Raw genomic sequence first — 22,004 nt, 5'->3', positions numbered from 1 at the left:
GCATCTGCCGATATAAAGAACAAGTGGACCGACACCGCCGCACCTTGTTGTTCCAGCCAGGGAAACAGGTATAGTTCTCCACAAGAGACATTCACCTGAAATTTCCCTCCAAGAAGCTTAGCACCTGGTTTATTGGTCCCTACAAAAGCCTTTGGAGAATCACCCCGGTCATTTACCGGTTACAGTTGCCACCACACTTGCGCATCAACCCCATGTTTCACATTTCCCTTCTCAAACCTTACAGTACTGCCATGCTCCAGGTCACTCAGGGTGAACAGATGCCTCCTCTGCCAGACATGGAGGAGGAAGAGACCGACACTGTTCATGCCCTCCTCGATTCCAAGTGCCAAGGTGGGGGGCTGTACTACCTGGTGGATTGGGAGCGGTATGGCCTAGAAGAACACTGCTGGGTGCCAGCTCGCAACATCCTTGATCCATCTCATTGCCCAGTTCCAAGACCATCTGGACAAACCAGCGCCTCCTCCCCAGGGCTGCCCTCCTTCCAGGTGCCACAGGGCAGCTGGAGCTGCTTGGGGGGAGGTGGGTACTATCATGGTCACGCTCACAACCCAATTGACAGCATCGAACTGCTCACCATTTAAAAGACCCTCCTCAGCACCCATACCTTTGCAGAATCTCGTCTGGGACAACTGCCCTCCTTCGTGATGTCCTGTTCACATGCATCCCTAGTTCTCATTCTCTGGTTTTCAACCCTTCACTTTGTTTCCCACCCGCAGAGCTTCGCTACAATGCCGATTGACCGACCCTTTGCCTATCCCCGACAACAAGAACTTGCCTGATCCCTTGACTCCAGACAAACGACTCTGCACTTGGGTCCAGCCATCCCGGTTCCCTTGGTTCCGCATGACATAGATATTGTAACAACCAAGAGTTTGTCCGTTTAAAAAAAAAAAAAACTGGAGGAAAGGCATACAATAGCAATATTTTACAACGAAACATGTAAACCTGCATTCAGACTAATAAAGACCATTAAAACAAGTCATTCAAGGCCAAACAGTTGAAGAAAATGACTTACTAGCAATACACACGCACATTTTCAGAACCGCTTGTCCCATACGGGGTCACGGAGCCTACCCGGTAACACAGGGCGTAAGGCCAGAGGGGGAGGGGACACACCCAGGACGGGACGCCAGTCCGTCGCAAGGCACCCCAAGCGGGATTCGAACCCCAGACCCACTGGAGAGCAGGACTGTGGTCCAACCCACTGCGCCACCGCACCCCACTTACTAGCAATATTTTATATTTATAGAATCTAGAACAGTGAATGTCCTGGAGACTATTATAGCTAAAGGTAAAAATAAATTCTCATGCAGAATTAGCATTTTTATGTTTTTTTTAAGTTCTTCTGCAAAATTTTTTTTTTTTTTTTTAAGGATAGAGGAGGAAACATGGGAGGGGGATTCCTTAATGGAAAGGCATTTATGTGTATATTCTGTTTGTGCTGGTGTTTTTATGGTTTCTTTTTATATTAATAATTATTGCATGCTTTATTACTTTTTTATAAGCACAAGTCTACTGTATAGCATATCCAATAAGGTTTATCTAGTAACAAAATGAGACACTTTTTTTTTTTCCCAGCAGCAGAACAATGTTATAAACACAGGACACATTCTCTCACACACACACACCTTTTCTGAACCGCTTGTCGCATGTGGCGTTGGAGCCTAACCCAGCAGCACAGGGCATAAGGCTGGAGGGGGAGGGGACGCACCAGGACGGGACACCAGTCCGTCGCAAGGCACCCCAAGTGGGACTTGAACCCCAGACCCACTGGAAAGCAGGACCCGGTCCAACCCACTGCACCACCATGCCCCTGCGCCCCCCTGCACATTCACACAATATGGGCAATACACGGTCACCAGATCACCTGAAGGAGCATTCAAATTGTAAGGGGAAACCAAAACATCTAGAGGAAACCCAAGCATTGTTGTAACATTTTAAGGTGAATGGAAAAAAATACAGTCATTGATTCAACACATTTTCTGTCTTAGGGTGACACTTTTCATACTGGTGTAAAAAAAAAAAAAATTCTTTGTTTCTACCAATTTTTTTACACAGATTTTTAAAGTATGCTGCAGGACTCCAGAAAGCCTACAGGAGGCACTCAAGAACCAGTCAGCAGACATAACCTGTATGTTTTTGATCCTTTGTTACCCTCCCTTACAGTGTACTGGAATGTTCATCATACTGCTGTTGACCTCCCAGTCACAATGTGGATGTCATCACCCAAGAATCAGAGTGTCATCTGGGGTAGTATATAGTCTTGCAAACTGATTGACCATGGTTTAAATCCCACTCCTGTAGTATTCATTTACATTTATTCATTTAGAAGATTTTTTTTTTCTCCAAAATGATGTACATCTCAGAGAACAACAAAAAAGAGAATTACACCAACAGGGGAGACTTAAATGTAGACAAGTGATTCCAGAGTACTGTCAATCTGTTGCCATATGAACCAGTATACGTTATGTAAAAATGGCTCCATATAGACATTTATCAAGCTCATAGGGAATCAAGAGAGTAGTTCTGAGACCATAGTATCCTTAATTAAGGTACTCACACAAACAGTGAGAATACCTGGAGAGAAATGAGTATGTTATTGTAGGGGTGGGCAGTCAATGGCACTACATTTATTTTTCTCCTTTTCTTCATGGCTGGAAGTTTTTTGTTTTCCTTTCTTCAGCTGACAACTGGTTTGCCAACTATCTCTATTGCTGTCTTGATCAGGAATTCATTTCACTTTGCTGAGAAGAACAATGTAAAATAAGTTCAGCTGAAATAATTGTAGGAAGCTTGTTACACAAACCCAACAGTGTAGGCTGCCTTATACTGGAGACACTTAACCTGGGGCCCAAGGAGCCCTATTAGGGTCTGTGGATGAGCTCTTAGGGGTCTATCCTGTGGAAGGTTGTGTTGAAAATAGCATTATCTAAATAAAAGTTAAAAAATACCACTGAGCAATTACATTTACATTTATTCATTTAGCAGATGCTTTTTTACAAAGCGACGTACATCTCAGAGAAATACAATTTGTGTGTATCTATGATGGAGGGTCGTGGTGGCGGCGCAGTGGGTTTGGCCAGAGCCTGCTCCCCGATGGATCTGGGGTTCGAGTCCTGCTGGGGATGCCCTATGGTGGACTGACACCCTGTCCAGGGTATCTCCGCTCCCTCTCCGGTCCTATGCCCCATGTTGCTGGATTAGGCTCCCGTTCGCCGTGACCCTGCTTGGGATGAGTGGCTATATAGGCATTATGTGTGTATCGATGATATAATTTTATGTGAGTAATCAATGTGCAGTACAACAAATAGAGAGCATCATTTTCTCTGACTTTTTCTATTCTTAAATGGGAGTGTGGTCAAGAAAAGATGAATAATCATGTACCTTTGTATTAAACAAGGACATCAGCCAAATAAAAGTCACTTCTGCTAATTATCTGATAGACTAATGTTTTTCTTAGCTTGCAACACATTCTCTTTTTAACCAAACTTTTAAATGTACACAAATCTAAATATGCAAATGAGCAGATTCACAATAAAAACTTTTAAGTCTCCTGCACAATGCTGTTTTCGAATGTTATGTAAATACATACTGTCAGTGCTTTTTAAGGATCTTCTCCAGCTTTGGTACTATGCAGATGTGCGACAAAATTCCAGATGTGAAGATGGTTACCCGGACAATACGCCAGGTATGTGCTGGCAGCTCGTCAACACCTATGCAGCATCACAGAGACTTCGAGCGCAGACGTTTTGACTCGAGCCGCAGCTCGCGCTCTGTACTCGGCAGCGGGGCGGGCAGCCGGAGCTCTGCAGAAGGTGTGGTTGCCGAGGCTCATTGCATACATTTGAGCGCCTGCGGTTGAACATTTTTTTGCAAGGACTGCGCGCATGCGCGTCGCCCCAACAGGACATTTAAAAGAAGGGGGGGGGCAAAGACTTCTTGAGCTCTACCCTAAGTTTAGTACCCTCGCTAGCAGAAGCCGACCATGCTGCTCGCCGCTCTGGGCAGCGCTGCCGCCGGGCTCGTCGCGCTGCTCTTTCTCCAGAGGCTCCTGCGCCCCTTCTTTTGGGACGATGTGCGCTATTATCGCCGGCTGCGCACCGCCGGCCGGGCCATCAGGTCAAGGATGAAGACGGGGGTCATCACGTTCGTGGATCGCTTCGTGGAGCAGGCGAGGAGGAGCCCCGACAAGCCCTTCATCATCCACGAGGGCCAGGTTTTAACATATCGGGGAGCGGACGAGAGGAGCAACCGGGTGGCGCAGACGTTGCGGAGCCGCAGCGGGCTGAGCAGGGGCGACACCGCGGCTCTCCTCATGTCCAACGAGCCCGACGTCGTATGCGTGTGGTTCGGGCTATGCAAGCTCGGCTGCCAGGTGGCCTTCTTCAACTCCAACACCCGGGCGAGGGCGCTGCTGCACTGCCTGCGGAGCTGCGGGGCGCGAGCCCTCGTCGTGGGCGCAGGTAGTACCGGGGCGTGCTCGAGTTTGAGGCGCGCGGTCGTGTTGCGTTTCACGTACAATACAGCACATCACATCGCCGTGGGCTTCCGCTCTTCAGGCGGCGCGCGCCCTGTATATATGGGAGCCCTGACGTCATACTGGAACGTTACACCCCGATCTAATTTAATTAATAATCTGTAAAACGCATTTTTGTACGTGTTTCTTTTTTTTTTTTCTTTCAAATTTTGGTTGCTTTCATGATTGAATTTCCCCCTTTGCCAGCACTTCAGTAGTACTGCCTGCGTAGCGTACTCTTAATACTTACTAGTAGCTAGTGACAACACTTTTTGAATTTGAAGTAGTACTTCTGCTACTCTTACTTAAGGAACCTAGCTGTACATACCTCTGTTTAATTAACTACCAGTGCTAGTAACTTTGTAATGGTGTATGCTAACTAAACTTAAGCATCAATCTGCTTGTCCTAACTATACAGCGGAGTACTCTGAGTACTTTATTACTTACTGTAGACAAGCTGTAGGTTGTACTCTTTAGTAGCACTATTTGTACTAACTGTAGCAGCAAAATCAAGTACAGAACAGCTAACTGCTACCCTGTGTTTAGCCCAGTAATTGCATCTACTTAATTGGTACTGACTGACTGCTACTTACTGTAATAGTAACATTACAACTGTAACATTATCAAAAAATTAAACTCATGTGAATAGTGTTTTTTTTTTTTTTGCCCAGCATATGTACAGTTGTATGTTGTGTGCCGAGAGAGAGATACCAGTGTATTAGGGCAGCACAGTTTCACAGAGAGCGGTTTAAATTATATTACTTAGTGTTTGACGCTGTGCTTCGCTGATCTCAGATCAGTCTCGCACCACTTTGCTGCTGACCGGTGGAGAATCCAAAATATAACTTCAGACCTACTTCTCCAGTGTTGAAATGCAGAGCGTATATACAAAAGGCTGTTTTAGGGTTACAAACAATGAACAAATCAGAACATAATGTAGCTGTTAATATCCCAGTTAAAGTGGAAGTAAGTCATAATATTAGGGATAAACACTGGGAGCCACAGCAAAGGAGGCTCATGGTGACTCTGGTAAACAGAACAGGGTGACCTTACTTTGTGTACTAAACCAAGTTTATAAACCATGTTCATACAGCATGTGTTGCTTACTTTGTGATATTTTTATTTTTTTGTTTGCCCTGCTCAGAAATACAACACAGGGTGCTGTTCTCAGTGGTTTACTGTTGCTATGGCGTTCAAATGCTCGCTGGCAGCATGTTATAAACGAGCAATTACCCTGTTTGAATGTCACATCAAATGTCAGCAGAAACTTCTTTGTAACATAAGAATATATATATATATATATATATATATATATTTTTTTTTTTAAATGGCCCAACACTGAAAAACAAATTAACATAATGGGGGAAAAAACTCCACCAATTCCCCTTGAACTTTAAACATTTAAAAGCTAATGATCCCCAGGTGACATCTTATCCAGAACCAAGGCTCGTATGGTTGGTCATGTAAGAAAAACTACTGAAAATCAACAAGAAACCAAAAATCACTTATTTTACACATTTTATAAGCAATGAGTAATGATTGTTTATTGTATGCAAAGAAAGACAATAGTTGTACTAGTATACTTTGGTTCCTATGATAGTTGTTATTATTAATATGTTTGCCAGATGTCTTGTATGTAATTATATACAAATTTCAATGCAAAATTTGAGTGATGTGTCACTGTAGAGAACCTACCAGTTTTATTATGCTACTCTTAATTGCGTAAGGATTTTTTTTTCGTGAGTAGTCTCACAATTACAGCTATGTATGTGGTTGGCTGACTTGGTTAAATAAATGCTTTATTTAATCCTGTCTAACTGTATCCTCATGGAAGTGAAGCTGGACAATGCCGCTGTCTGCTGATTGTGTTTATTTTTCAAAGGTCTGGCAAGAGCAGAGTTTGGACAATCTCTTGCAATCCAGACTGAAACCACATGTTTATTATATATTGTTGAAAGGGTCCTGCTATGCTTAAAGAAAGATGATAATTCATGTAACAAACTGTTTTCGCTCCTGTTTTTCTGACCTGTTGTCAGGCACAGCCGACACAGTCCTGTTTGTTGATCAGAATCAGAATCAGAACGAGCTTTATTGCCAAGTATGTTTACACATACAAGCATACAAGGAATTTGTCTTGGTGACAGAAACCTCCACAGCACAGACAGAATGACAGTGACAAGACACAGATGAGAAGATAGAATATGTGAATGAAGGATAAAAATATATAAAAATATGAAGTACCCAATATACAAAAATAGTCACTAGACATTGTATGTATGTACAGGTATGTTCTATACAAATGCAAGGGAATGTGAGTAAGACATATGATGTGATAAATAGATATAATTATAAATATAAATAGCGCCGTTGTGTATTGCACTGGTTTACTCTCTGGGGGGATTTAGCTGTTCGTGAGGTAGATGGCCTGAGGAAAGAAACTTTTCTTGTGCCTGGCTGTTCTGGTGCTCAGTGCTCTGTAGCGCCGGCCAGATGGCAAAGGTTCGAAGAGGAAGTGGCCTGGATGTGAGGGGTCTAGAATGATTTTGCTAGCCCTTTTATTGACTCTGGACGAGTGCAGTTCTTGGAGAGCTGGGGGGGGGGGGATGTGCCGATAATTCTTCCAGCAGTCCCAACTATCTGCTGTAATCTTCTGATGTCTGATTTCGGAGCTGAGCCGAACCAGACAGTTATAGAGGTGCAGAGGACAGACTGGATGACGGCAGAGTAGAATTGCATCAGCAGCCTCTGTGGCAGATTGAACTTCCTCAGCTGACGAAGGAAGTACAAGCTCTGCTGGGCTTTCTTCACAATGGAGTCTATGTGGAACTCCCACTTCAGGTCCTGTGAGATGGTGGTGCCCAGGAACCTGAATGACTCCACTGTTGCCAGTGCTGTTCATGATGGCGAGTGGGGGTAATGATGAGGTGTTTCTCCTGAAGTCCACGATCATCTCCACTGTTTTGAGCGTGTTCAGCTCCAGGTTGTTATGACTGCACCAGACAGCCAGCTCTTTAATCTCCTGTCTGTAAGCAGACTCGTCACCATCCCGGATGAGGCCATGAGTGTGGTGTCGTCTGCAAACTTCAGGAGTTTGACAGAGGGGTCTTTAGCGGTGCAGTCGTTGGTGTACAGAGTAGTGGGGAGAGCACACATCCCTGGGGGGTGCCAGTACTGATCGTGCGAGTCTTGGATGAGAATTTTCCCAGCCTCACTATCTGCTGCCTGTCTGTCAGAAAGTTGGTGATCCACCGACAGATGGAGGTGGGCACAGAGAGTTGGGTTAATTGGGACAGGAGGAGGTGTGGGATGATGGTGTTGAAGGCCGAGCTGAAGTCCACGAACAGGATCCTCACATAAGTCCCTGGTTTGTCCAGATGTTGCAGGATGTAGTGCAGTCCCGTGTTGACTGCATCATTCACAGACCTGTTTGCTCAATAAGCAAACTGCAGGGGGTCCAGCAAGGGTCCAGTGATGTCCTTCAGGTAGGCCAACAACAGTCTTTCAAGTGACTTCATGACCACAGACGTTAAGGCGACAGGTCTGTAGTCATTAAGTCCTGTGATTTTGGGTTTCTTTGGGATGGGGATGATGGTGGAGCATTTGAAGCAGGAAGGAACTTCGCACATCTCCAGTGATCTGTTGAAGATCTTTGCGAAGATAGGGGCCAGCTGGTCAGCACAGGTTTTTAGGCAGGCCGGTGAGACACCGTCTGGGCCTTGTGCTTTCCTTGTCTTCTGTTTGCGGAAGACCCGACACACCTCCTCTTCACAGATCAAAGGTGCGGGAGGGGGGTAGGTGGGGGTTACTGGAGGTGTTAATTGATGCGTGGAGAAAGGGTCTGAATGGATGTGGGATGTGAGACAGGGTTTTTCAAACCTGCAATAAAACTCATTCAAATCGTTGGCCAGTTGTTGAGTTGACACGGTGCTGGGGGATGATGTCTTGTAATTTGTGATGTCTTTCAGGCCTTTCCACACTGATGCAGGACCGTTGGCTGAAAACTGTTTCTTCAGCTTTTCAGAGTAGTTTCTCTTAGCCACTGTGATCTCCTTTGTCAGTGTGTTTTTGGCCTGTTTATACAAGACTCCGTCCCCATTCTTGTAGGCGTCTTCTTTGGCCTGACGAAGCTGTCTGAGTTTTGCAGTGAACCACGGTTTGTCGTTGTATGTTAAATGAGTCCTGGTAGGGTTGCACATATCCTCACAGAAACTGATAAATGATGTTACAGAGTCTGTGAGCTCATCCAGATCACTAGCAGCAGCCTCAGAAACACTCCAATCAGTGCACTTGAAGCAGGCTTGTTAGTCCTGCTCTGCTTCCTCAGTCCATCTTTTAACAGTCCTTATTACAGGTTTAGCTGATTTCAGTTTCTTCCTGTAGGTCGGTATAAGATGAACCAGGCAGTGATCAGAGAGCCCCAAAGCTGCCCGTGGGGCAGAGTGATATGCATCCTTTATTGTGGTGTAGCAGTGGTCCAGTATATTGCTGTCTCTGGTAGGACATGTAACGTGCTGTCTGTATTTTGGCAGTTCACGGGAGAGATTTGCTTTATTAAAGTCCCCGAGAACGATTCTAACAGAGTCCGGGTGTTGTTGCTCTGTGTCTGTGATCTGATCGGCCAGCTGTTGCAGCGCTGCGTTCATGCACGCTTGCGGTGGAATGTAAACACTTACGAGGATGAACGAGGAAAAGTCCCGCGGCGAGTAGAAAGGCTTACAGTTGATGAAGAGCGCTTCTAGGTCGGGACAGCACATCTTCTTCAGTGCTGTTACAAAGAAGTTTCCTTCTCCTTCGAGCCAGATCTTTGTTATAGGAGAAATACTCCCTGATTGCCAATCCTAACCAAAACATTTTTTCTGTTTTTCACATTTTAACAATTAAAACAATATTTATCATGTCACTTTCTCTTGTCTCCCTCGGCAGATTTAGTACACCTACTGGAGGAGGTGCTGCTCTCACCGCAGGAGGACAGGATGGAGTTGTGGGTGGTGGACACTAGCACATCTTTGAAGGGTGTGAATGCACTGCTGGAGAAGCTCGACTCGGTGTCGGTTGAGCCCTTGCCCATGCATGAATCCTCTTCGGTCAACATCCTGTCCAACTTCCTGTTCATCTTCACCTCGGGAACAACTGGTATACCACTGGCACTTCATGTTGGAGGAAGGGTGTTTTCTGTAGCACAGTAGCTAAGTTGAACCACATCCTGTCATCCCTACCATCTGTTAAGTTATGTTACCCTGTTCTGCCTTCCTGTTCCTTTCTATGTTTGAATGTTATCTTTTGCCCAAACAGTGACCACAGACCCTCTCACAGTGAGACCAGCTGATTTGGGGATCAAAATATTGGCAAAAATGACTTGCTGCCATGCTCAAATACACATAATGGGATCGCGGCTTACTCTCCACATATGAGTAGTCCAGCATTTGTGCAAGTTTATACTGTATGTATATTGTCCTTATTTATTTACTGCAACACCAGCACTGCAGGGGTGATTTCTGGGCTTTGGTGACCAGCCTTGTGATTTAATTATAAAGCCATTTTCTTGCCAATCTCAAGCTTCTGTGAGCTGCTGCACTGGTATATTGTTGATTGGCATTGCTTTATTGGTAGGCACTATTTGGCATATTGTCTTACCTCAAATAATGAGTGCTCATATTATAAGAACCTGCACTTGCCAGCAAACCCCATGTAATCTCTCCCATAAAATTCACATAATGAGCTTTCAACTGACAAGAAACATCTTGCAAGAACAGAAATTTCAGTGTGCCTGCTCACAAACAGCCTTCAGAAATCTTGTATTTTTCTATTGTAGCGTAAAGCCATCATCTATCCAAATAGGTGCTAAAGCAAAAGGCAAAGGAAAGCCTTACCTATAAGTTTAAAACTTGTGAAAATGATTTACTGTTCATTTATCGCAAATGATACTTTAGAAATAGCCTTCCAGTGAGGGGTTATTAGGACTGCCTCATGAAGTAGTGTTGTGATATTGTGGACTTGGTTTGAATGATTTTCTCCATGTTTAAAAGGTAAGAATTTTGCATGTTTGGTGGGAAACAATTTGTGAACCTTTCGGAGTTTAGGAAAGCATTATTTATTTTTCCATTTTAAATTGGAAATTAAGAGTTCATGTGAGGGAAGCCAGTGTATTGTTCATTGGTTGGTTTTTTTTTTTTAACTGTCATTACTGTTTATTCTGTAATTACCATTGGCTGTTCTTTCTTTCAGGACTCCCCAAAGCAGCCCGCATCAGTCATCTGAAGGGAGTCATGTCTATGTGCTTCCTACGGATGTGTGGTGCTACAGAAAACGACAGGGTCTACATCACTCTCCCGCTATACCACATGTCAGCCTCTCTGCTGGGTATCGGGGGCTGTATAGAATTGGGTAGGAAACCAGTGGGCCTTCTGCTTCTGCTGGCTCATAGTGTGCTTGTTTAGTGAGCTGTTTGTTTGTCCTTCCATTCATTAGTCCAGCCGGTTATTCTAGTGAGGTTGGTGGTGATCCACAGCATATGCAGAATATGTGTGCTATTGGATAGAAAGAAAGAAACACTTACAGACATTTGGATAAAATTCCAGAAATAATGCAAATTGGGTTATAATCAGACCTATTACAGTTAGCACAATGATATTACCAGGCAACAAATAAAGCAATTATTAACTTATTGTAGTCAGTATTTTCCATATAGTACCATGATTCCAGTGTTTTGCCTACTATTCACCCTCCAGTTGTATATTTGTTAAAACTCCAAGGTCTTCATGACAGAGATACATTCTTTTTTAATGGGGCAGCAGATGGGATAGTAGTTAGAGCCATTACCGTGCAAATGAAGGACCAGGGTTTAATTCCCTCTTTTTTTCTACAGTAAAAATTACTTAGTTGTATAAATGGGTTAATTTCTAAGTACTCTAATATACAGCTAATATTGTATGCTGCTGTGGATAAAAGTAACAGCTAAATGAATTAATAATAATTATGCTCCACACCTGTGTCTTGGCGCACCAGGAGCCACGTGCATTTTAAAAAAGAAGTTTTCCGCCAGCCAGTTCTGGAAGGACTGCGAGAAGTACAACGTGACTGTTTTCCAGTACATTGGCGAGCTCTGTCGCTATCTCGTCAGCCAGCCTGAGGTGATGCCATACTGCTGTTTTTGGATGTTTCAGTGTTTATTGCTCCCTGTCTAATACATGTTGAGCATGGCTGAAAAACGGTGATATGTTTATATGGCCGTTCGGTATGATTAATAGACGCTGCTTCTTATAGAGGTAACAGCTTTAGAGACAAGTTATCATTCTACTTTGGTAGAGTTGCTCTTGTGAAAGATTGATATTATAACAATACCTTCTGCTAAATTCAGCTAGCTGAAAAAGCACGATCAGATACTTATTTAATACAGATCCAAACCAAGAAGCATGGTTCTGAATTAATGAAAACGGTTTTCATAGTGTTTACAGCTTGTGCTGAGTGTCAGTGATCAGTCACAACATTATAAATGTTGCACATATTTATTAGATATATCAGTTAACTTTTGAAACCAAACAGCTTGTGGAGACGAGATATTTTTATTTTTAGTCACTGTAAATTATTTTTTGTAGCGCAAGAGAAAATAATCGGAAAGGTTTACTAACAAAGTATTCTTATTTATTGTTGCCATATCAGACTTTTGCAGAACCTGATCACTTAATATACTGAGGGGTGTCTGTATTTTTAAGGTTTTATTTATTGGGATTTAGTGGTAAAAATGACTTTGGTATCACAAACAAATCAATTTTTTTTTGCAGACTTCCAGTTCATGTTGTTCTTGAGATGAGAAGCAACTGTATCTATTTAGAGTTTAATTAAACTTGTTATTAAGCTCAGCCTTATTCAAAGATTTTATTTTAAGTCATAGGTAATGTGGAAGCTAAAGTCACTTGAATTCTCATTTATTGTGAGTTACTGGGGGGTCCTGGGGATGATTGCCATGCATGTGTCATGTCTTCAGCAGGTTCCTAAGGAGTCCTCCCACAGTGTTAGACTTGCTGTTGGGAGTGGGCTGCGGCCAGACGTCTGGAGGGACTTCAAAAAGCGTTTCAAGAAGATCCAGATTTGTGAGTCATATGGCTTGACTGAGGTCAACATCGGCTTCCTTAACTACACTGGGAAGATTGGGCCCATTGGCCGTGCCAGCTACTTCAACAAGGTTAGATTTCAAAGGCTTAATGGAAGTCATTTCTTTAGAACGCCACTGTTTTGTACAAAAAGCAAAATGATCAGTATCATGGTTGATTAAAAAAAAAAAAACATATGGTCAAAACATCATTAGTTATCAGTGAATTATTTTTAATTTCTAGACTATACAGATCCATAGAGTATAGATGCAGAGAACGGAGTTACGACAGCTGGTGCCAAGGAGCAAAAGTTTGATTAATGTAGTTGTAAGGTGGCTTACAGTACTAGATAAGCAACTCTTCAGTTATTTAACCATTTATACAGCTGGGTGATTTTTTTACTGTGTGAATTCAAGGTAAGTGCCTTAATAAGCAGACTTCAGCAGGAATGTGATTTGAACCTGGGACCTTCACATTGCGAGGTGATGGCCCTAAACACCATGCCACCTGCTGCCCCTAAAATGAAATCAAATAAAACATATTCAAATTCAAAACTCACTCTGAATTTTCCAGCTGAGTGTACCCTTTGAGTTGCTGAAGTACAATCCTCTAACCTACGAGCCGATCCGCACGGATTCAGGGCGTTGTGTAAAAGTTAGTAAAGGTAAGATGAATGACGTACGTTGTTTAACCCAATGTTCTGTGTGTGTTGTGTAAAACTTGAGCCCTCCTGTCTTTGAAGGAGAGACGGGCATTCTGATCGCACCTGTGTCAGCTGCAAACCCCTTCCTGGGATATGCGGGCAACACCTCCATGTCGGAGAAGAAGCTTCTCCGTGACGTTTTCCAGGAGGGCGACCTCTACTTCAACACTGGGGACCTCATGCTTCAGGACCACCAGGACTTTCTGTACTTTCGGGACCGCATAGGAGACACCTTCAGGTACCTTGCCCGCTCACTTGCTGTTGTTTAGGAACTTCACCCCTTGGATACCTTTAAAGCGTTGTCTAAATGTGTTCGTTTGTTCGTTCACTCATTCACTCATTGTTTCTATGTTCTATTTTCTGCTATCCAAGGAAGAGCGTACGTGGGAGAGAGCTGAGGCACTAATAAACAGAAATGCTACTGAAATAGACTGTACTACAACATTTCTCTCCTTAAGAACTGCTGAATCCCTTTCAATATATAAGAAGGATCTCAAAACACATCTTTCAGACCCACTTTGCTCCTGATCTCCTAACGGCTACATAAATTTGTGTCACACCACCTCTCATCCATCCAATTTCATTAACCTCTTATCGTGGTTAGGGGGTCCAGAGCCTATTCCAGAATTACTGATCACAAGGCCTGGAGGGGTACACCCTGGAAGGGATGCCAGTCCACCACTGGTTAGCCACATGTACACACACTTCCCCAACCTATTCACACACTACATGCAACCACCATTGCATGTGATGTGAACTTCCACATTATGGAATCAGCATCACCAATCCATGTGATGTGAACTGCACATCTTTGGACTGTGGGAAGAAATGGGAGAGCCCAGAGGAAACGGATATGAGGAGATCATGCAAACTCCACCCAGACTGAGTGGGATTCGAACAGCTTGGGCACTGTGAGACAGTGGCGCTTACTCGCCGTGTCCCCCCTGCCAGCCCCCGTCCGTCATGATCATGTAGCTACTCATGATGTGTGATGTCATACAGACTAAAGGTATGCTAATAATCATCTGTTTGTGAAAGTCTTTGTCGCAAATGCGCTCTTGTTTACTCAGTGTACATTAAGGAAAGTGTCTGAAATTAATAAATGTGAACACCTTCCTTAGAGTCGACTTGTTGAAGCTTGGCCAGAGACACGGGGAGCATTCCTTCTCATACCTGTCTTTGCCTGTTTATCAGCGCTTTCATATTTTTTCAGCAAAGATAACAAGCGTACCGCCTGTAATTAATGTTTCAGTGCGCAGACTTGCTCTGCGTTACCTCAAGGCGCTCGGCCGTCAAATACACCCTGAGCCCAACGCGAATGAGCTCATCCCACTAAAACCCATCAGAACAGCATCTCCCTCCACTCCCCACTGCTGCCTGCTTGGCACGTCTATGCGAGCAGGAGCTGACACTAATCCTGTGTGGCAGGGCTCACCGGGACCCAGCGAAGACAAGGCCATCCCATTGATAAAAAAGACCCCTGCGGGGTTGGAGGAAACTGGCTCCAGGAGTGCCACAGCACAGCCTGTCAGCAGACATCAGCATGTCTCAATGGGAAACGAACGGGGCTCGAGAAGCAGCCGGAGACAAATGTGTCAGGCTGGGGGCCGGAGGGGGACGAGGGGGGCCGGTGAAAGGCCGGTCGCCATGGATGAAAGATTCGAGGACGGGGGCTTTCCATTCAGCGTGTGCCAGCAGGTCAAACGCTTGTACTCGGAGAAATGTCCAGTGGCTCCCAGGGTCATAATGCAAGTGTCTGCTTGGTTTCTGTCTCGGAAGGCAGTGCATGTACATTTATTCATTTCGCAGATGCAAAATTCCCCTTGTGCAGTTTGTACGATACCACTCCTACCTGATTACAATAGATGTTGCGATGCAGGTTTATAGAGCAGAGAGGAGATCAGAAGTGGGCCTCAGCAAAGTGCGTTTCAAAACAATTCTTGAATGTTGGATTCAGCAGTTCTGTGAGAGGGTGGGAGCTTCTCGGAACCGAAAGTACACATGTGCACACGCAGTGTCTGAATCTGCTTGTCCCGGGGGGGGGGGTTGCAGCGAGCTGGAGCCTAACTCAGCAACACAAGGCTGGATGGGACACACCCCAGACAGGACACCAGTCCACCGCAAGGCGCCCCAAGCAGGACTCGAACCCCAGACCTACCCCAGAGCAGGCATTAGCCAAACCTCCTGCACCACCACATCCCTCAGCAAAACCCTTTATTTTGGACCGCTTATGCATGAGCCCATCATGCAGCCAGAGGTGGAGGAGTGGAGCAGTCTAGCCAGGATATAGTTTCTACAGGCATCAGACAGCTGATACTAGACACAGAAATAGCAGTAAAGCTGTATTAATAAGGCTGTAGAGTGCCACAAAGTGGCCTAAAGGAACTCTTTCCATGATGCTGCTAATTTACAGTCTGTAAACCTGGTCCTGGAAATACTGTAATGGGTATTTACTGCAGTAAAAAAGTTCTCCCTGTGTAGTATAAACCTGCATCAATTCACTATTGCCACATGGTGAGCACAAAACCAGGAGTCCTGGCACTTCCTGCGAGCTGAGCTCAGCACATCTTCCTCGTCTCTAGCTGGTTAGTACTAGAGAAGTGCTGAATGGAGGACTGAAAGTAGAACATTCGTGTACCTCTGTTATGTGACGTCTGTGAACACCTTCGCCACCATCATACCTTTATTTAGACCGTGGTGCCCTGAGGACTTTAACCTTGTCTGATGTTCATGTGATCACCCAGCTTAGCATTTTCGGCACGAACATCTGTCATCAATCGTCGGCATGTAGCTTTGAAAAAGCTCGAAAATCAACACATCAAACTCAACAGGCCGAGCAACCGCTGGTTTCTTAACGCGTAACTTTTATCCTTTCTCCACATGCTTGTTGTGCCACCTAGTGTTCCCGACTGGGTAAAACACACACATACGGGTGCCATAGTGGCACAGCTAGTAGTGCTGTTGTCTCACAGCACCTGGGTGGTGCAAGAGGACATGGGTTCAGTCCCTGCTCAGTCTCTATGGAGTTTGCATGTTCTCTCTGTGTGGGTTTCCTCCCACAGTCCAAAGACATGCTGTTCAGGTCCCCCATAGTGTGTGAGTGACAGAGAGAGTGTGTTCCACTGATGTATGGATGAGTGACCCAGTGTAGGTAGTGTATCTAGCAGTCTAAGTCACCTTGGTGAATAAGGTGTGTGGGCTGATAGTAACACTACACAGAGTTCATTGGAAGTCGCTTTGCAGAAAAGCATTTGCTAAATGTGTGAATGTGGAGCTCTGAGATTTCAATGCCCTGCTGAGGCTGTTGTCTACATATCCAAATGTTTCACTGCAGCTATTAATTAGATAATGGTGTGTGATGAAGAAGATGTAATAATTATTCAAAGACAATTTTTTTTTTTTTTTTTTTAATTTATGATCTAACACCAGCCCCTTCAGAAGCAGTGAAAAACATGTTGAGAGGGAATCTGATGCTACTGTTTTAATGATAACATGCCAGCATCATGACTTAGTGGTTAAACAACTGAATTGGGCACCACTGTTGAAAAGGGGAACTGTTTTGCAAATCCATGAAATCCAGCTGTAAAAACGGGTAAAATAGTTAAGGTTGCTTTCGTTGAAAGTGTCTGCAAGCACAGAGGTGAGGTGAAATATTTTTAGGATAGAACAGCACACATCACATTTCTCCTGTAACCATTAATAGATCATGCTGACGTTCCAAACCTCCTTGCTCATTTCAGGTGGAAGGGGGAGAACGTGGCCACGACAGAGGTGTCCGAGGTCCTGGGCAGTGTGGATTTCCTGCAGGATGTGAATGTTTATGGTGTGACCATTCCAGGTGACCACAGTTTCCTAATGAGTCAATTAAGGTGAAAGAAGGTCTTAATTATTTATTCTGAGTGACTTACATCATTGGTTCTTTATGCTAAGTTACAAATAATTATTTACCCTTTCATATGGCTGTGTGATTTCTACAGCGTGAGCATTTCATGGTAGATACTTCAACTGTACTATAACAGGAAGGATGTTTGAACACAAATGCTTCAATTTAAAGGCCACGGCTCCAACTGGTATGCCACCTGCTGGCCCCTTGTAAAGAAAGTAAAAAAAGAACATGGTAAAAACACACCTTCCTTTGCATGTGTTTCTCATCTTCTTTTAAGTTTGATCTGAAGGGAGCTGTGTCTGTAACCATGGCAACTGCCAAACTGCTAGGAATAGACATCACACACACACATTTTCTGACCCCCTTGTCCCATATGGGGAACCAGAGCCTAACCTGGCAACACAGGATGTAAGGCTGGAGGGGGGGGACACACCCAGGATGGCACGCCAGTCCATCGCAAGGCACCCCAAGCAGGACTTGAACCCCAGACCCACTGGAGAACAGGACCCAATCCAACCCACTGCGCCACTGCACCTCCTGGGAACAGACATGTATTTATTAAATTATATTCTCTGGCCCCTGGGAGAATGAGTGCGATACTTCAGGATGCCAAGATCCACAGGTTGTCTGTCACAGGTGGCACTGTGGCCCCTGTGCATCGGTTGGGTGTGGAGTGCTGCCTGGTGGTCACTACAGTGTCAGTACATTCCTCACTAGGGGTAGCTGTCAGCTCACAGATGCCACTGCAGCATGCTCCTCCACGAGGCTTTCTCCAGTGCTCCTTCCAGCTGTGCCATGTCACATGAGTTGTCTTCATGTCATAAGCAAGACCTTGTCATTTGTTTTTCCTTCTACATCCAGGATATGAAGGCAGGGCAGGCATGGCTGCCATTGTCCTGAGGTCCGATCAAATGCTGGATGGTAAGAAGCTGTACAGTCAACTGGAGCAGCACCTGCCTGCATATTCTTGGCCCTGGTTTCTTCGTGTTCAGGTGAGGAGTTTGACATTCTCTCAGCTAACATACATTGGAATCACATGAAATACACAGCATTTGCTTGTTGTCCGCGGTTGCTGGTGTGCCCTTTTCAGGAAATATTAGGCCTCTTTCTCATTAGGCAGCCCTGTGGAGGAATTATGCCTATTTTTGCTGTAGGTTAAATCATAATCATTCATGTTTTAATTGCTTTTAGTATTTTCTGAACATCATTAATCGGGGGCATGATCAATACGCTGGCAACTAAGTAATCTGAGCACATTAAAGGAAATCTTACAGACATGTACTGTTGTATAATGGGTGACATCTGTACACCTCTGAGCACATCTGCGATAAACACACACACACACACATACATTTTCAGAACCGCTTGTCCCATACGGGGTCACGGGGAACCGGAGCCTACCCAGCAACACAGGGCGTAAGGCCGGAGGGGGAGGGGACACACCCAGGACAGGACACCAGTCCGTCGCAAGGCACCCCAAGCGGGACTCGAACCCCAGACCCACCGGAGAGCAGGACCGCGGTTTAACCCACTGCACCACCGCACCCCCTCTGCGATAAACAATGCAAGCGATACGTGAACAGTGCATTTAGTGCCACGGTAACACAGAAACACCATGTGGTTCTGAGAGCAGCCTGAGGTTTAGCAAAGGAGACCAATTTGGAAAAAGTTTGCGTGCGGCTAGCGAAGACATGGACCCAGACACTCTCCAGCCCAGCAATCTCTACTGGTCCTCGTCCCTCTGGACCTCCACAGCAACATGTGGCCAGATATTATGCTGGATTGTTGAAGCTTTCATCCGGAGCAGCTTCAGGTGTCATTGAGAGTATATAGCAGTACGAACGTTACGGGTTCATGAAAATGGATTTTTGATTTTGTACAGAACGAGGTGTTAACAGCAGGGCTAAGTCATGTTCTAAAGAGCACTCAGCGACACTTGCATGCAGTAGCAATCTTTAATGCGCTAACATTTTGAAAATAAATATGTAATAAACTATATAAAGATTGCATAAAGACTTAACTGTGAAGCTTTTCTTTATTCATCGGTGTGATGTTTTTCTCTTTTCCACTTACACTTGGGTTTTTGTACTCTGTTTCTTACAGCGATTCATACTTTTACGTAGCACCTAGAGATAAAACGAACGCAAATGGACTTGACTGTACCGGCCGGAGACAGACGTAAAGCGCAACGATTTCAAAAGCAGAGCGTAAAGACAAGTTCACAGTGCTAACCAGGAATTGAAATGCATGGGTGATACTATAGACACAGAGCAAAAAGAAGCACACAAGGTGTTATACAATAATTAAAACAGAGATGTGTGAACAGAGCCAATGCAATGAGGTGTGGTAAATATACAGTGATACACAGACAGGATCATGAAGGACAGGAGTCCTCTAGTTAATCACAGGGAAAGCCATAAAGGATTGATCAGGAATCTGTGAACATGATGTGACTTCAGCCCCTTTATAGGGCTAGGAACTGATCAGGTAAATTGACAGCAGATGTGCTGGTTTCATTACATGGGTCTCAGGTGGTGCTTCTGGTGACTCTGGGGCTCTCACCTCCTGGGGTTGTCACAATTTATACTGTGGGCAATTTTTACCGCAATTAGTCAATGTCAAGGAAAGATTTTGCCAACGGGTGCCAAATCTGTTCTGAAAAAATGAAGGAATATATACAGATGTGGATATTTTGTTGAGCGTAATAGCTGATGTGTTCTTGAACACATATGTTAGAGATGAAGTTCAGTGTTATAGCACAGTTGTTGCCACTTTTGATACCTTGTTGTTCTTTATGTATAGCCGAAATGGAGAATCAGGTGCTGTAGTGTAATATCTGCCTCATTTTCTCTTTTTTAAATGGTCAAAATGAGCAATTTCCTTGCTATGTAAGGGATGCCCTTTGTCCAGTTAGTTGTCCCAGTGTTCACAGGTTTCTTTTTTGTTACATGTCATCAAGTGTCACGTGACCTTTAATGTCTGTTATTTGTGTGATGCTCAGGAAGGCCAGTGGCTGAAATGCATCTGTTTCAATTTTATATTCATGTCATAAACAAATATAGGCAAAGCAGTGAATGTTGTTCTAAATATACTCCACACACACACACACTTTCGGAACCGCTTGTCCCATACAGGGTCGTAGGGAACCAGAGCCTAACCCGGCAACTCAGGCATAAGGCCGGAGGGGGAGGGGACACACCCAGGACGGGACGCCAGCCCGCCACAAGGCACCCCAAGCGGGACTCGAACCCCAGACCCACCAGAGAGCAGGACTGTGGTCCAACCTACTGCACCCCCATTAAATATACTCTAATTTTTACTATACCAATTCAGGTAGTAGTGTAGTGGTTAGAGCTGCTGCTGTTGGGCTCAAAGGTTGCAGGTTTGATTCCTGTTTCTGGGTACCCTTGAGCACTGTACTTACCCTAAACTGTATAAATAAAAAAAAAAAAAAAAAAATGTAAGTGACTCAATACTGTAGGTCACTTTAGAAAAAGGCATCAGCTAAATGAATAAATGCAAATGTAATTCAGTATAAGTACTTTGCTCAAGGGTAGTACAGCAAGGGCTGGGTTTTCTCAACCTGCATCCTTTGATTGCAAGGTAATGTCCTTAATCACTACGCCACCTGTTGTCCTGGCACTGTTTAGCATGGGATTAATGTGAGGCACTTTTTCTTTCTGCTCCTTAGACGTCCTTGCGCATGACAGAAACGTTCAGACAGCAGAAGATGAAACTGGTCGAGGAGGGTTTCTGTCCCACGGTTGTACGTGACCCTCTGTACTTCCTGGATGCAACTGAGAAAGACTACGTTCCACTCACTAAGACCATGTATGACCGCATTGTCAGTGGGAAGATAAGGTTGTAAATCCTTCCATATGAGAGAGCCGAATTCAACGGAAAGGAACAAGAGCAGCAGTCGGTTGTCTTTGGTTACCAGGGGTGGTCACTTTTTCCTGGTGAACTGGGGTTCTTTCCATGAACAAGTCAATGTCTTTACTCAAAAGGCAAGCTTTCAAATCCAGTGACTGACAGGTTGTCCAAATTAGTCCAACTTTTTAATATTTACTTTTGGTTTACCATCTCTAAAGATTACGCAACACAAATTTTTTCTTAGTTATGTCGATTTTTGCATTGATTATGATTAGTTAACGCTTACTGATTACAAAAATACCACTCGAGTGTCAGTTTTAGCTTGGTACTTTACAGCCATTGGAAGATTCTAGAAGGCACCAGAACATTATAGAAACTACCTAAACATTCTAGAAAGCATGAGATCCTAAAAGATACTGGTATACATGGTGCTTGGAACTTGGTGCCAAAATACAGCAAAATTTGCTCATTTCAAGAATGTGGAATATTTTTCTAAAAACTGACATATAGTACGAACTAACGCCAAAAGTATGATTAATTAAAACAAAACTGAATGGAAAATATAAAAAAAAGACAATTTTTGTTACATTGTTTTGTCTTGTATAAGTACAGGTGCTCCTCTTCTTACGATGGTTTGACTTTTACAATTTTTCGAAGTTACGATGGTACGAAAGTGATACGCTTCAGTACAATCCGTACTTCGAATTTTGATGTGTTACCGCACTTGTGATATGCGGTACTATACTCTCCCCTGATGCTGGGTGATCACAGCGAGCCGCAGCATCCACTCAACCACGCTCGCAGTCTCTGTAGCGATCACGCCAACGAGTGTAAACAACCGATACTGTGTTGAAAGCGTTTTTTTATTTTATGTTTTCTCATCTCATTATATCTTCTAAACACCCATGTGTGTCT

At 44.2% G+C, this 22,004-nt stretch overlaps 1 protein-coding gene across 2 annotated transcripts; it reads left to right on the top strand.

Moving 5' to 3' along the window:
• The first annotated feature begins 3,631 nt into the window (after positions 1–3,631).
• LOC108929968 (long-chain fatty acid transport protein 6) lies at positions 3,632–21,597 on the top strand. Of its 2 annotated transcripts, none has more exons than XM_018744933.2 (10): positions 3,632–4,484; positions 9,461–9,670; positions 10,763–10,921; positions 11,543–11,667; positions 12,525–12,719; positions 13,201–13,291; positions 13,370–13,568; positions 17,071–17,168; positions 18,078–18,208; positions 20,908–21,597. In XM_018744933.2, the coding sequence occupies exons 1-10, from the start codon at positions 4,007–4,009 to the stop codon at positions 21,082–21,084; spliced, it is 1,863 nt and encodes a 620-aa protein (XP_018600449.2). In that variant the 5' UTR covers positions 3,632–4,006; the 3' UTR covers positions 21,085–21,597. The 2 variants fall into 2 exon arrangements, with proteins under 2 accessions (XP_018600449.2, XP_029108905.1); XM_029253072.1 differs by having other exon boundaries at positions 12,522–12,719.
• Positions 21,598–22,004: the final 407 nt, after the last annotated feature.

Source organism: Scleropages formosus, chromosome 6 (assembly GCF_900964775.1).
Source record: "Scleropages formosus chromosome 6, fSclFor1.1, whole genome shotgun sequence".
Taxonomy (NCBI): Eukaryota; Metazoa; Chordata; class Actinopteri; order Osteoglossiformes; family Osteoglossidae; genus Scleropages; species Scleropages formosus.
Note: the sequence above shows the minus strand (reverse complement) of the source record. Positions and strands in the feature narration are given on the sequence as shown.

What these genes read in the sequence shown, in the direction of transcription:
- LOC108929968 (XM_029253072.1), top strand. Translation starts at nt 4,007, where the DNA reads ATGCTGCTCGCCGCTCTGGGCAGCGCTGCCGCCGGGCTCGTCGCGCTG. An exon ending in CTTCACCTCGGGAACAACTG is followed by an intron (nt 9,671 to 10,762) that starts GTATACCACTGG and finishes TCTTTCTTTCAG; the next exon opens with GACTCCCCAAAGCAGCCCGC. An exon ending in CGGGGGCTGTATAGAATTGG is followed by an intron (nt 10,922 to 11,542) that starts GTAGGAAACCAG and finishes TTGGCGCACCAG; the next exon opens with GAGCCACGTGCATTTTAAAA.